Below are 15,747 nucleotides of genomic sequence, written 5' to 3' on the forward strand. Positions count from 1 at the left end.
TATTTGAGAGAGTGAGAGAGAGCACAAGAGCTGGGTGAGGGCAGAGAGAGCAGCAGACTCTCCACTGAGCCAGGAGCCCAGTAAGGGACTCAATCCCGGGACCGTGGGATCATGACCTGAGCCGAAGGCAGACGCTTAACCGACTGAGCCACCCAGGCGCCCCTCCCTCCTGCTTTCTGTCCTTACAGTTTGCTCCCTCCAGAAGGCCATGTAAACGGGACCTCACGGCACTCAGCCCTCTGAGTGTGGCTTCCCTCTCCAGCCCATCCTGGATGGATGGGAAAGAGGGATCTTTCCAAAATAGAAGCCCAGATGGACCCTGTAGGGTCTGGCCTCTCCCCACTGCCCATGCTGGTCTGTTTTTGTCTAAAGAGTTTTGTCTAAGAATTTTACAGCTCTTAGGTGACAGGAGAGCTTTATAGTAACTATCAAACTGGCAACACCCGAACCTGCCATTTGATCTTTAAATCACAAAGAGGTAGACCTTCTCTTCTGACACGTGAACTCCCAGCTAGGCATTACTTTTGCCAAGAAATAAAACCTCAGTCTCATCCCTTGGATCTAGCTGCTAGTTTGTCAGAAACACAGGGGACAGAGGAACATGTGAAATGACACATGGAGATAAAATTACCCAAATCCAGACTGGGAAACTACAGAGCAGATAACCCAGCTTCTTTGACAACAACAAAATTACAAGAAAAGATGGGGAATCTCTAGCTCTCAAGAAATTCAGACATACATAATGTGTTGACCTTCTTTGATTCAAATCCAAACCAACTGTAAAAAACACTTACGAGCAAGTGGGGGAAATTTGAGCTCCAATGAGGTATTTGATGATAATAAGGAATTATGGTTAACTTTTCAAGGGGTGATAATGGTATTTGTGTGTGTGTGTGTGTGTTTAAGTCTTCATCTTTGAGAGATTCATTCTGAAGTATTTGTAGGTGAAATGATGTCTTAGCTTTGTTTTTAAAATAGCCCCAAGGTGAGGGGAGAGGGTGTGAGTATGGTCATGGGTTGGCCATGAGCTGATAATGGTTGAAGCTGGGTGATGGGTACGTAGGGATTCATTAAATTCTTTAAATTTGTGTAAGCTTGAAAATTCTATAATAAAAAAAAATTTTTTTAAGATTTTATTTATTTATTTGACAGAGAGAGAGAAAGTGAGAGAAGGAACACAAGCAGGGGGAGTGGGGGAGGGAGAAGCAGGCTTCCCGCGGAGCGGGGAGCCCGATGCAGGGCTCGATCCCAGGACCCTGGGATCATGACCTGAGCCGAAGGCAGACAGACTCCCAACGATTGAGCCACCCAGGCGCCCCATAATAATTTTTTTTTTAAATAGAGAATCTCTCCCCCAATCTTTTGAGATTGGGCACAAGGTGGTGGGATCCTGTTTTGTTGGTGAGGAAACTGATGGCTCAGCGAGGAGACCTGCCCCAAATTACAGTTAGTGGGAGAGCCAGGATTTCAACCCAGGTCTGAATACAGGTCTGGGCTGTTCTGCTACCCCTGCCTGGCTGACTTCCAGGTGGAATTCCTAAGTGGCCTGTGGGGGTGGGGTGGGGGTGGTGGTGTTTTCCCCTGAAGAGCCCCTCCCTTCTCTGCAGCCCTGGTCTCTGTCTAGGAGGTTGTCCTGAGGTGACCCTGAGAAGGACCAGCCACCATAGCCAGCCCTTGGGCCAGGCTTGTCACCCCCAACCTTGGGGCTGGGGAACCAGGCCTGTCAGATAGAGGTGGGTAGAGATGCCTCATCCACCCTCCAGCTTAGAACTTTCTAGGGGCTTACCCTGAAGAAATTACTGCAGCCAGGGGTGAGAGGGGTGTAGGTTTTGTTTCTTTTTAGCAGGACTCCCTGAAGAGGCAGGGACCAGAGCAGTCTGCTGCCTGCCACCTGCCATGGTTTCCAGAACCATCCCATCATTGGCTTCTCCATGGGCCTGAGCTGACTGGTGCCGGCTGTGTGACTGGCCAGGGATGCCCAGGGCCACTTCTAAGGTGTGGGTGCTAGGGGTCCATGCTGGGGTAGGAATAAAGGGGCCAGAACGAGCCACATCTTAAGCATGTCCAGGGATTTAGGCTGTATGAAAACAGGACCCAGTGTCTCCTTGTAGCTTGAGGCACCAGGTAGGGGACAATGCCCTTCTAAGTCAATCAGCTAATTAGAGTATGCGGGACAGATATAATTTTCACTTTACAAACAGGAAACTGAGGCTCAAAGAGAGAGACCCACCTGAGGTCTCTCTTTTTTTTTTTTTAAGATTTATTTATTTATTTATTTGACAGAGAGAGAGAGACAGCGAGAGAGGGAACACAAGCAGGGGGAGTGGGGGTGGGAGAGGGAGAAGCAGGCTTCCCGCTGAGCAGGGAGCCCGATGCGGGGCTCGATCCCAGGACTCTGGGATCATGACCTGAGCCGAAGGCAGATGCTTAACCATCTGAATCCCCCAGCGTGCCGCCCCCCCCGCCCCCGCCTGAGGTCTTATATGGAGTTGGAGACAGAGGTCAGACTCGGCCCAGCTTTAGGTGGTGGAACATAGCCCTTCTCTGCCCCTTGTTCTCTGCCCCCTCTGTTCTTAGTGCTGGCTACTGTGAAGGACCTGGGCCACTGGGGACCCTTTGAGGCGGCAGCTGGCTTGACCCTGAGCTGGATATGGGAAATCAGCAGATGAATGTCCTTGCTGGGTGGCTGAGATGTCTGGCTTCTTGGAGGAAAGGCAGCAGCTGAGAATGTGGGGCGCAAGGGCCCCTCAAGGTCAGTTTGCGGAGGGACACAGGGTAAGATCCCCCAGCTCTGAAGACATGGGAAGGCTGTTGTTCTACTGCCAAAAGGGCTGAAGCATGACCCCCAGAGGCCAGAGAGCAGAGGGGACTTCCCGGGATAGCTGCAGTGTGGCTCTTGGAGGCTTGTGATGAAATTTATGATGAAATTCAGGCTGCTGGGAGGGTGGCAGGGGCATTGTGGAGAACATAGAGACTGGCACCTAACATGCTGTCTTTTCCGCTCAAGTTATTGGGTTTGATTATAAAAGTATATGTGCTTATTTTTTTTAAAGATTTTATTTATTTGAGAGAGAGAGTGAGCATGGGGAGGGGCAGAGGAAGAGGGAGAGAGAATCTCAAGCAGACTCAGCGCTGAGTTCGGGCCTGACCTGGGGCTCGATCTCATGACCCTGAGATCATGACCTGAGCCAAAATCAAGAGTCAGCTGCTTAACCAACTGGGCCACCCAGGTGCCCCAAAAGTGTATGTGCTTATTAAAGAACATTTCAGAAATCAGAAAAAGACCTTGGAAAAGAAAAAAGAAAATTCCCTGTCATCTCCCCGAGGAGGACCCAGGCATTGAGAGAGAGTGACACAGAGCCCAATTCCAGGGGGGCTGGCCCTAAATGGTCTGTAGCTCATCCTAGACACCAGCTCCTGGGGCTAGAATGACTGCTGTGAGCCTGGTGCCAGGGTATATAGTTGTCCTTGGCAGCACCACGGTCCTGTAGGAGGAGGTGGCCACAAGGCTGACCTCCCTGCCTGGTCAAGTGTGGAGGGCAGGGAGGGCTGCTGCCAACTTTCTGGACTTTGAGAACAGGTGGGCATGATTCTAGGGACGCCCACCTCCCTTAGGATGCCTTAGGTGGGACATCCAGACAGATAAAACTCTGGATAATTGATGCTCTCCCTGATCCCCAGACATCCTGTTCAGTGAAATCTACACAGCCTCCAAGTTCATGGGTGGAGGGCCTCCTGGTGCCAGTGGAGAGTTCAACATTGGGTCAGTGATCCTGCCTGGTTCCTTCCTTGTGCTCAGTGCCAGGCACCCTGAGGAGGGAGGGAGGGAAGAAGAAAAGGAGACAGGCAAGAGAGACCAAGGCCGTTCGGAAGGATCCTTTCTTCCAGATTGTCTACATAAGCAGTTTTCTACTGGCTTCCTGTAGTCCAAGGGTTACAGCAGGAGTTGGGGGGCAGGTTGGGGTGGGGTTGCCTTTATATCTGGGAGTTCGGCTTCATGGTATAGTTGGAAAAAAGGCTTCCGCTACTATAGGACTGACCTGATCTAGCAGACAGAAAAGAGGGCCCAGAGAGGTCAGGGGTTGGTTGGCCCAACTTGCACAGAGGTAGGGTCTGTGACAGAGTTTGATTTCATGTCCTGTGCTGTTGGCAGAACCTTAGCTCTGGGGCTTGGGGAGTGAGGTGCACAGTGTGGCCTCTTAGGACAGAGGATTCTGAGCTTCCAGCTGGGGTAGGGAGTTGAGCAAGGAGGGAAAAGACATTGGGATCTTGGGGAAGTTGGATGATGCAGACTGGAGTCTAGAGCCACAGAATGGGTGATCCTGGGGGCTGAGGCTGTTCCCCAGGGGTTCTCCATGATCTCCATACAGGTAGGGGTGTTAGGAAGTGGGGGGGTACTATCTGGGCTGAGATGGATTAAGGTCTGAAATTCAATCCCTTGTGGGGCGAACTGTGACGGAAGCTAGCGCCCCTATTGGAGGGCTGCATCTGCTCCACGGAAGAGGCAGGTTTTTCTCTGCTGGGTACCTGGGGGGACTGTTTAGTTAGGGCTGCGTTTTCATGGTGGGCAGTTTGTTTTTACTTGGATTGGGTGTATTTTGGAGTGGTTTAGGGGAGACTGAGGGAGATTGGGAGGCCACCTGCACCTCCCCAGGACTGCCGCCAAAGACGTATTCCTCTGCAATGACCTGCACACCCCGCGCCCCCAATTAGATCCAGGACGTGACAGAAGTGGGTATTCCTACCAGACACTACCGCGATTTTCCAAAGGATTCCAGGGCATCTTCTTGCTCCCAGACCTCTTACACCCATCAGTCCCGATACAGGTTCCCACCTTTTGGTTCTCTTCTTCCAAGCTGAGCCACCGTGTCCCGCACATCTAAGGGACGAGCTGGGGGCTGGGGAAGGGCGGCGGCACGAGTAAGGCGAGATCAGGAGACGGAGTGAGGATCCCGCAGTCGCTCTGCCCCCGCCGCCCGCCCTTCGGCTCCCCCCCACCCCCAACCACCCACCTGGCTGGACTTAAGGGCGCCGAGCCGTCGAGGGGCTGCGGGCGCGGGGGAAGGCCGGCCCGTTTCGCCAGGGGGCGCGCTTCGGGGCCGCAGAGTACGCGCCTCGGTCCCCTGTCCCCACGGAAGGAGGCTCGCGTGGAGCCACAGCCATGGGCCCGTCCTTCGCGAGGCACGGGGTTAGGTTGTTCTCCCCTCGAATTGGTGGGCCGCGGGCCCCCAGACGCCAGGCGGGGAGCGAGGTCCGAGCGCCGCAGCCAAACTTCGCGGGGCCTGGACGGCGAAGGCCAGGCAGGACCTCGTAGGCGCCGCGGGCCGGGCGCTCGGGTTCCCCGGGACCCGCGCCCCCGCCTGCCGACGGCGCCCGAGCCTCCCAGCCGCGCGACGGCAGTGACACCCAGTGGCCGTGCCGGGGAGTGCAGGCGCCGCCGCTCGGTTCCCGCTGTGAAGGTCGACGCCTCTCGAGGTTCCCACTAGTGGTTACGAGCGGGCACCCCCAAGGGAGAAGGCCGCGCTCTGCAGACTGCCCCGCGGGGGCACTTCCCCTTCCCCTCCCCCAGTTTCCTCCTCGGCAGTCGCCGGAGCGCTGGGAGATCCTGCGGGGCTGCAGTGCCCGGAAGGGCGGGGCGGGGCAGAGCGGCGGCGCTGGGCTGTGACCCGGAGCAGTTTCACTTCTGGATCCTACCCCGGTGTGATGGGAGAGCATCTGGGGTGGAGGGGTGGAGCTGGGGGGGGGTTGGAGACACACAGGCGTGCCGAGGGCTGGCCTTCGGGACCCCGGGGGAGGGATGACTTTTTACTCCCGGGGTGTCACGCGCCCCACGCCTCCCTGCATTTTCCACTCCCCCACCCCCCAACGCCATGGGTTCCACTCCGCTGTCCCCCGAGCTGCCGCTCCTCCCCAGCAGCCGCCGCCTCCGCGGGGGCTGCCGACCCCCGGAGAGGCCCCGAGCGGCGTGGGCGGCAGGAGGAGCGAGCTGTGAAGCCGCAGGCAGGGGGTTAGGCTGCGGGCTGCTGAGACGCCGAGCTGTTTCTCAGAAGTGCAGCTGCCCCTCCCCTCACACCCCCCCTCAGCTCCCACCTCGCACCGCACCCCTTCCCCCTCCGCCAGGCCTTCGCTTTTCTCGCCTGGGCATCCCGACCCGGGAATCAGGTGTCTGAGTCCACGCAGAATTAAGAGAACCTGAGCGAGGCCGAGGCCGGGAGTTCAGACCCAGCCTCCGTGCCCATATTCCGAGGCCACGATTCCACTGTCACCTCCCCGTGCCCCACACACCTGGGTGCCAGGATTGGAATTTCATAGAATGGTTTAGAACGCGACCACTTGGGAAAATCATAGGCCGCCCTAACCCTTGCTCCAGCGCCCCACCTCCCTGTCAGTGCCCGAGGGTGGTGGGGGAGAAGGAAGAATTAGAGGAAAGGCCTGGCTGGAGCCATGGGGTTGAGGCCAGGCTTCGTCTCAGTTGGAAGGAACTTCAGAGATCCAGTTCCAGGGAAATATTAAGGCCCAGAGAGGGAAATGAAAGTGCCCAGGGTCACCCAGAGAGTGGCAGGGCTGGGGTTGGAAGCCAGCTGGAGTCTGCACCAGGCTCTACTGAGACTTCAGAGCTTTGCTGGATTCCTTGACTCTGTCTGCCCCCGCCCACGTGCCCGCCGTGGCCCCAGTCTGGGGAGGGTGGGGAGGGTCTGTGAGTGACAGGGAGGTTGAGGTGCTGAGACTAATTCCAGTGACGGTGGGGTGGGGTGGGGATTGACCTGGTGGAAGGACAAGCCTGGGGAGGAGGTGGCATCTGCCCCCTTAGTTCCCACCAGCCACCCCCAGGGCTGTGGTTTATTTGACTAGGCAGCTCTTCTGGGCCAGGGGGCCGGGGGCAGGGGGGAGGCGAGGTGATGGGAAAAGACTGCTTTAGGGCTTCCTGCCCCATCAGTCCTGGGGAAGGGGGGGCAGCTTACATCACCCACAGGCCCTCTAACCTCCATACTTTCCACTGCAGTGCTCTTTCCTTGGGTATATTCACATTCTTCTGGGGGAAGCTCTGTTATTTGGGGGGAAGGGAGGCAGCTGCCTACTTCACAGGTCAAGACAGAGTTAACAAAACCGCAGCAGATTCAACACCCCGTGTCCTTCAGGGACTTTCCATGACACCTTCCTTCCCCCTCTCCCCTAAGCCAGGGAGTACCTCCCCAGAGGGCCTCCCCACCCCAGGTGCAGTGGCTTTTGGCTTTTATGCAAACAACCGTCTGACTGGGAATGCTCTGCAGCCCGAACCCGTGTCCTGGGCCCCATGCGCTCCTCCACCATCCCTCAGGGTTCCTGGCCTTCCCGGAGCTCTCATCTCCACTTTTCCTCAAACTCTGGGTGCTAGGGAATGGGAGGTGAGGGAAGGGACACAGGTCCTTGTCCCCTGCTTGCCCTTGGATGGCAGTTGCCTGCAGGTGGAGGTTTGGGCACCGCATTCTGTGTGATTGGCCTGGTTGTGTTGAGTGATGGGGAGGGGGAGGAAGAGTGTGCAGGTGTGGGGTGGCCTCCCCTGTTAGGCCCACTACCCTCTGAAGTGTCACATTAGTTCCCAGGAATTAGGAAAGGAAGGCTGGAAGCCCATCCAGCCCCGAGCCCAGCACCAGCGAGCCCCAGAGCTCTCTCCGCTGCTCCCTGGCAAATAGGATCAGGTTTCCTGGTCTCCCTTTCTCTCCAAGCTGCTTCTGCTTTGGGGAGGGAGTGGGGAGGAGGAAGGCCACATACCATTCTAAGGCTGAGACTCAGCTACCCAGAGGCCGCTTGGCAATGTATTTACTGTTGTAATACAAAGGCAGGCTGCTACACAATTCCTCTCTCCCTGCCCTCAGTGCCGAGATGGCAAAACCTGCTGGAGGGCCTCCAGTCTGGCGCTGCAGGGAGGAGATGCTGCTGAGCAGAGAGCCAGAGGAAGCTGCCACCAAGCTGGCTCCACCTTTGCTAATCCTAAACTTCAGAAATGGCTTCCTCCTGCCTCTCTCACAAAGAGGAAAGGGAAGGTGTTTTGGAAGATGCTGAGCGGAAAGCCAGATCACCTCCTAGACTCTTTACTGTCGTATTCTAAGAGAGAACAGAAGATAACCAAGACAGGGAGAAAGCTGAATAATCTCTATGCCATTCTCCTAGGACTTTCTCCTCAACACCTTAGGTTTGGGCCTCCAAGTATCTTAAGACTTTTTCTTTCTTCCTTCCTTCCTTCCTCCCTTCCTTCCTTCTTGGAGATTTTATTTATTTATTTGACAGAGAGAGACACAGCAAGAGAGGGAACACAAGCAGGGGGAGTGGGAGAGGGAGAAGCAGGCTTCCCGCTGAGCAGGGAGCCCGATGCTGGGCTCAATCCCAGGAGCCTGGGATCATGACCTGAGCGGAAAGCAGACGCTTAACGACTGAGCCACCCAGGCGCCCCCACTTAAGACTATATTTAAATGCAGCTGGGGCACCTGGCTAGCTCAGTCAGTAGAGCATGTGACTCTTGATCTTGGGGTTGTAAGTTTGAGCCCCAAATTGGGTGTAGAGATTACTAAAAATCTTTTAAAAAAAGTAAAAAAGAAAAAAGGTAAGTGTGGCCGAGTTTAGTGACTGCACTTGAATTTCCCAAATTCCCAAGAAACTTGGATGTTTCTGAGACCCCAGAGGTGAAAAAGCTGGGACTTGCCTATCTTCTAGAGAGAACCCCTGCTGGGAGCAAGGGCAAAGTTGTGTCTTGGAACTGGGAGACCCTGCAGTGTTGATCCTGCCAAATCCAGTCCATAGCTTCCTCGGGTCCCCTTAGTGAACTAAGGGCCAGTGGAACCAGAACCCTACTCTAGGAGTATGGGAGCCAGCAACAGGATGCCAATGGCAGGCTCAGCAAAGCATCAGAACAGATGCCTTATTTCGCTGATAATTTCATTTACCTTGGTACTTAGACTTTAAGAAACAGCCAGAGGGGCTAAATTAAGAAAACAGTCCTAGAGGCAGAATTAAACCCTTCCATTTTCTGACAACTACAAATGATAGGCATGCACAATGACTAATTTTAAACACACCAGTATTTTTTTTTTTATTTTTCAGTGTAAAAATCAAACATGATAAAGAAACCTTGAAAACTATCAGCAGGGTTTTTTGTTTTGTTTTGTTTTGTTGTTTGTTTTTTTGACGTGACAATGCACTCATTATGGTTCTGGCAAGGTTAGCATTGCTACATTTCAGAAGCTGACTTTCTTTAAACAGTCTTTACAAAGTCTTTACACCTTACAGTGCTCCAAATGGTTGGACTCTGGGTAAAACTCAATAGGAGTTAAGAGGGAAGGTCACTGCTGGGCAGGGAGGGCATTTCTGAGAAACCCAGATGAGAATGCTATGAGCACAGGCCGTGACAAAACCACTCGGCAAGGGCTCCCTCCCTTCCTCCTGGGGGGAAGGTCACCCTGAGCCCCCGTGAACCCCCAAACCAGGTTCCCTTCTTCCCCCGTCATTCTGCAGATAAGGGTCATCTACAGACCACATGTGTGGTGGTTTTGGCAACCAGAAATTAAAAATAACCTATGGTTTTTCCAGTAGCCAAAATGATCCCTCACCAAAGCTCATAGACTGAGAACCTGAGCATGCAAAACCACAGTCTGGGTGAAGGGATGTCTGCTTTTCAAATGACCTGCTAATTCTTTGCAACCCACAGTAATTTGGTTTTCTGTGAACCCACAGAAGCAGGCCCATCCAAAAAGGGTTTTGTCTGCTAACCTGGAAAAGTCCTTGTATAAATGAGTCACTGGCAATGGGATCATTTTTAAGGCTGCCCCATTTTCCTAATATTTTAAAATGTTTGTTCTCAGTCTTTTTAGGAGAGGAAGAAGCAAAGCAACTTCAGAAGCTAGGCCCCACAGGCTTGTGAAGAGGTGGGTGACATTATGGAATGCTCTCCAGGCTTTCTAGAGTATCAAGAGGGAGATGGACAACAGATGGTCAAGAGACAAATGGACCATTTGAGGAGACTCTAAGTTACTCAGGGAGTTAATAATTGAGAGCTCATGAGACAGGGAGGGAGCAAAGCCATTCCTACTTCCCTGGCTGCAATGCCATGAAGTGTCTTTAGCATGAGGTTCACTTGTATTGTTCTAATTGTCAGCATATTCTTTACTTTCACACATTAAAATAAGATGAAGGAAACTGTGTGCTAGAGATCAGAGGCCTCCACTGGCTACTGAATTACTGAATCATGGTCCTATTATGGCCTTTGAATATCTCCATGTCTTTAAATCCACATACAATACATAGAGTGGAAAATTTGTAACCATCCACCCCCCCCCCAAGTAACATCATCCCATAGACAAAATTACATAAAACCTCGTAACAGCCTCAGGAAGTAGACACTATGTCCTTACATTTTTTAATCAAGACATTAACATTCCATTTTCAAATGACAGCTCAGTCAACATCAATGTATATGACAGTCCAGTCTTGTAATATTCAGAGGAAACTTGCATTCAACTTTTTCAAAGTGCAAAGACCTGTTTATCTAATGTTGACAGCATGGTGGGGTACACACTATCTACAGCTTGGGTGAATGGAGCTATAGTCTTATGTTCTGAGCTCACACAAGTCGAAAGCCTACACTTCTCTTGCAGGCTCTTCTGAGTCCATGGTCTTTAGAGGCAGCAGTGCCCAGCTCTGGGTTCACTGGTCATTCACAGAACATTCAGTCCTTTCGCTTTGGAGAACAGAATCCTTTTCCTATGGTGGCCCGGGTCTAGCCTTTGGTTTCAGGCCAAAATTGTATTCTTTACAGGCACTTAAGTCCCAAATCCATTCTGTTTTTCTGAATTCTGCCTAAAGAGAGAGAGTCTCTGATCTATACTGAGCATAAAACTAGCTCCCAATTCTTTAAAAGAGAAGACATATCATTGTGTATCTCTCATCTTCTTCCGCATAGCCTGATGGTATTTTCTAGGACAAGATTTTCCTCACTCCACTTTCTTTTCTTGAGCTCATAAATCTCAATTCCAAGTCTTTGTGAAAGAGCTTGGCTATCTCTGAGGATTCAAATCTTGAGTGGCCTCGAGTTTCCAAATCTCCACTAGAGACCAACAGACCAGTTCCCTGTGGGGTACACTTTAAAGTTAGGACTCTAAGCATTTAACATTTCCATTACAGTCTTACTGCCTGTGCTGGGATATGTATCAGCAATACTGCTTTTTCCTTTAAAACATGGTAAACCTCACATTTAGCAGAGGGGAAAAAGCAGAGGAGGAGAATAAGAACAGTGATACAGAGACTACTTGGAAAAACCTTATGTTGGTGTGAGATTTGTTCGTAACACAGTGTTTCAACTAAGCAAAATTTTGTGTTTTTCTTTGCAAAAGAAATCTGAGGTCACTTTATATCTGGGCCACTGTGAGTATGGGCCTAGCGAAATGTTAAGCGCTGCCTTAAAAAGCTGAGAAATGTTGTCACTGACAAAGTCAGAAGCTGAGTCAGGAACAGCTCAGAATGGGTAATAAGGCATAAGATTAGTTAGCTTATCTGTGTCAAGGCAAGTATCTTTTGGGGAGAATGACTTAGGGAAGCTAAAGGCTGGTGGATTTATCAATATCTTTTCTTCCCCTGGTGGTGGTGGTGGAGGGTAATGGAAGAGACACTTCTGTTTAGTTCTCTGCCAGTAGGAAATACCTGTGCAACAATTCAAGTGGGGTGATGAGGAACATCTGGAGAGCCAGTTCTCTTCCCTTTCCCCCTTACCCCAATTCTGTCACCTTGGCTGCAAGGGAACTTTTCGTGGGGTTGGTTGTTCCCCTGGATTGTGGCCTCCTGGGTGTGTGGTGGGAAATGATGGACAGATCAGACCTACAAGGCGCATGTCAGAGGGACTCTGACTGAGAAAGGAAATGTGCTGTCTGAAGCTGCTGCAGGACCTCACTGTCCAGCATGGTCGGTTGTGAATCCTGACTCTGCCCCTCTCTCTAAGCGATTGTGCTAAGATTCTCCTTCACCCTCTCCCCCCACACCCCCAGCAAGGGGAAGGGGCATTTATTGGTATAAGGGGTGCCTACAGAAGGAAATCTTTACCAGTGTGGTGGCAACCACTACATACTACCTGGTTCAACTTTACAATTTACAAATGTGGAGTTTGCACATATAAACTTTCTCTGGACTTGGTGTGCCCCAATCCAGGCCCAGAATGCTACAGTGAAAGTAGCATTTGTGAGTGGTCATCCCACTTAGAAAACTGACCTCAGAAGAATGAAAATCATTCAGAAAACCTGTTAGTCACAGGGAAAATGAGGGTCATGTCTTCAAAAAAGTCCCCAGGTCATTGGGTGGGCCTCTTTCACTATCTTAAGGTGCCAAAGCTGGTTTCTTCAGAAAGACTTTCCCACTAATCTGTTGGAAATGCTTGCTTTCCCCAGCTTTCTCTCCAACTAATTCTTGCTTCCAAATGCTCTTTCTTTTGTCCCCTGAAAGTCAACAAGATGTATGGCATTTCAAGAGTATAATAAGCAGCCCCTCTGCCACAGTGGGTGTCAGTAACCTGGCGTGGCTTGGAGTCTAGGATTACGGAAACAGCAAAATGCTGAAGACTATGCACTGAAATACATCTAGTCTTTTAGCCGAAATCTCAAACATGTTGGGACTGTTACCACGGAATTTCACAAAATCTTTTTTCCTGAGACAGACGCCATGCTACAAAGAAGGATAAGCCATTTGTGCAGTCTGAGGCGGAACATTTTAATTACTGGCAGCACATAAATTAGTTGAGTTTGAGTCTAATGCCTAAGCCCTTTCGAAATACCAAGGCAGATACATAAAATGCGAATCTAACAGGAACTGGGGATTCTTGACTCTGGTAGAAATGTGCGCAAAACTACTCTTCATTTGTAAATAGGTTCCATGAAGTTGTCCCTGGAAGCAGAGTTTATTTTCGCTAACACCAGTTCTTAAAAAGGAAAAAAAAAAAAAGGCTTTGGCAAAGCAGCTGCAGGTGCCACTTTGTGTGTACACTTTGGGGCAAGATCAAAATACCTTCCTGTTTTTGTTCCTCCCCACCATCCTCTTCACATTCATGACTCAGTGGTTAAAGGAAAAATTTAACACTACCATTTGCACACCAAAGAAATGTGAAACAGGTATTCATATCCATATTCTCCTGCTTGATGCCCATGCATTAAAAGGCTTAAAAGATAACTGGGGTTACAGCATAAATCACATAAATTTTAAGCTGGAAGGGACCTTAGAGAGTGTCTAAGCCCAACTCTTATTTTAAGGTTGAAGAAACTCAGTTTTAAGAGTTTAGTGATTTGCCCAAAGTCATATAGCTAATTAGCAGCCAATATGGAATTCACAAACAGATTTTGGGACCCCCTACTGCAGTACTAATTTTACAATTATCCCTGCACTTTTCCTTGAGAGCATGTCTCTCATAATTAACTACAAAGCTGCCCAATACATCTGCAGGACCAAGATCTGACTTTCAGGAATCTTCCTGGCATACAGCAGCTCCACTTAAAATGGGGAGAAAAATCCACCCAGCTTGATCACGGAGAACCTGTCAGCAGAGGTGCGCCCCTCCTTACTTCTTCAGGAAGCTCCTGTGGGGAGGGGGAGAATAGTTCATGCTTTTTGGATTGTTTGGTTGTTTTCTGTCAAAAAAAATCATCAGCAAGTTTGCTTTAGGTCTGTATACTAATGCTCCATGAAGGAGACCAAGAACTTTCAAGTAGCTCTCCCCCCCTCCTCCCGGGGTGCTGCTAAACCATCTCCCCCTCAGAGTCCAGTTCTGCCAGTCTTGATCACAGAACATAGATGCCATAGCAGACAACTTTGTGGAGTTTCAGTTATGGTTTATGTTTAAAACCATTAGTTCTTCTGGTATAGAATTTCTCCTATGATGACTGGTTTAACCCAAAGCAGCTTTTTAATTGCTATGGGAGGGTAAAAGGGTAGATCAAATGACTTGATTTTTTTTTTCATTGTGTGATAAGAAATGGGTCTGATGCTTGGAGACTGGCGTCTTCAGTAACTGATAACAGATACTTATTTTATGGCTGTTCTTTTCCTTACTATTAGACTCTAATTTGGGATGAGGAGATTATATCCTAGACTTCCAGCCTGTGTTAAGTGCAGAAGGGTGTGGCTTCCCAGTGAGGTTAGCTGGTGAGCTCTTCTTTGTGGAACTGGCGTATGACCAAAAGGCTTTTCCACGGACGTATCTCAGAAAGAATGTCTCATGCAGCACAACTGGGGGACTCTTTTGACTGGCAACAAACTCCAAGGACCGCCTGTTCCATTGCTGCAAAAGATAATGACCAAAGACTTCATTGGCTTTTAAATATCATAAAAATTCAAGTCCCTGATGAGAAAACAAATGTTTCACAAAAATGATAACATGATATATCTGCAAACAATTTCTGAATGAAGACAGCGTTTCCCTTTTGCCCATGTGAACATGACCCTTTGGACACTAAGAATGGTATGGAGAGGAGTTCGGAACTGAGTTTGTTCGGAGAATAACTTGTTAGGTGGGGTGTTGGTTTTTACAACTGATGTCGAATACTCAGACGTCAATCATCTCTGGGACCAGATGTTCACTTCAGCATGGCTCTGTGCTCCCCTCTGGCTATGTGAGAAGAGAATTCATACCGATCATGGCTTCGATACCCACACATGTTACACTCAAAAGGGTCACGAAAGCCGTGGCAACCCATGTGAATAGTGAACATCACATAATCCAGGAAGAGGACTCGACAGTGGTCACAGCGATACACATCCATCACCTCCCCTTCTTTGTTGATCACTTTGATGGAGTCTCTTGGACAGATGGGTGGGGGCTTGAGGAGTTCATAAGAGCGGGGGACCTCCTTCAGAAGTGGCATCCCATTGCGGGCCCTAGGGGGGACCATGTGATTTTGCTGGTAGATGTGATTCTGGCGTTCTTCATGGTTGCTATCAGTGTCCGTGGAGTCATGGCCACTATTGTTGGGGGAGAGGCCTCTTTCAGAAGGCAGGCTCTTCTCTGGCAGGTGGATATTCTTCTTTTCTAGGTCCTGGGGGGCACCATTTGGCATCTCGGCACGGGTGAGGGCTATGGGATACATGCTGCTGATAACTGGAACCATCTCTGAGGTGGGAGCAGGTGGGGTCTGGACCAAGGGGCGCAGGGCTTCGGCACCAAGATAGCTGATGGCATTATTGATGGCTTGGTCCATCATCCGGGTCTGTATTATCTCACTCTCTTTCTCGTACATATAGCTGGGATTATAGTTGACATCAAAGCAGTGGCGCTTCTCACCTAGAACAAGTGAAAGAAACAATTACAAGAGGAAGAACACAAAGGCAGAGTTTGTAAAATGATTTTCCAGAGGCCTTGAAAAGGGAGGAAAGACATGGGGCCTGCTTAAGAACACCCAGCCCAGGCAGGATGGTTCCATTCGGTGCTGGGGACAGTCTCAAGGGACAGTGGCTGACAGCACACATTTGGACAGTCAAAATAAATTAAGCCAGCAGGTAAAAGGGAGAGTCAGAGATGTTGATGAGTTGAGGCTACAACGTGAGCTGTTTCCACTGCTCACGTCAGAGGGGAGTGCTGGAGAAAAGCAGAGAAAAAGAAGCGAGAGGACCCCAGGGCAGGGTTTGCAGGGAGCCAGGAAGCTACCACTGTGCAGGCGCGTAGCCACCTCTGCACTTCGACTGTCCATGGACTCTCAACACCCAATCAATTCCCAAACTGTTATTTTGCTTGTTATTTTCTGG

The 15,747-nt window shown here is 50.5% G+C and overlaps 1 protein-coding gene across 4 annotated transcripts in view; it reads right to left on the reverse strand.

Moving 5' to 3' along the window:
* Positions 1–9,038: 9,038 nt before the first annotated feature.
* IKZF3 (IKAROS family zinc finger 3) overlaps positions 9,039–15,747 on the reverse strand; it is an 88,201-nt gene continuing 81,492 nt past the window's right edge. For all 4 annotated transcript variants that reach the window (XM_073883873.1, XM_025859142.2, XM_025859143.2 and 1 more), the window contains one exon: positions 9,039–15,286. In XM_073883873.1, the coding sequence (XP_073739974.1) occupies positions 14,583–15,286 (704 nt within the window). In that variant the 3' untranslated portion in view covers positions 9,039–14,582. The remainder of the gene's footprint in view (positions 15,287–15,747) is intronic.

This window comes from Callorhinus ursinus, unplaced genomic scaffold, assembly GCF_003265705.2.
Source record: "Callorhinus ursinus isolate GAN/ISIS: 27379988/994484 unplaced genomic scaffold, GSC_fseal_2.0 scaffold52, whole genome shotgun sequence".
NCBI lineage: Eukaryota > Metazoa > Chordata > Mammalia > Carnivora > Otariidae > Callorhinus > Callorhinus ursinus.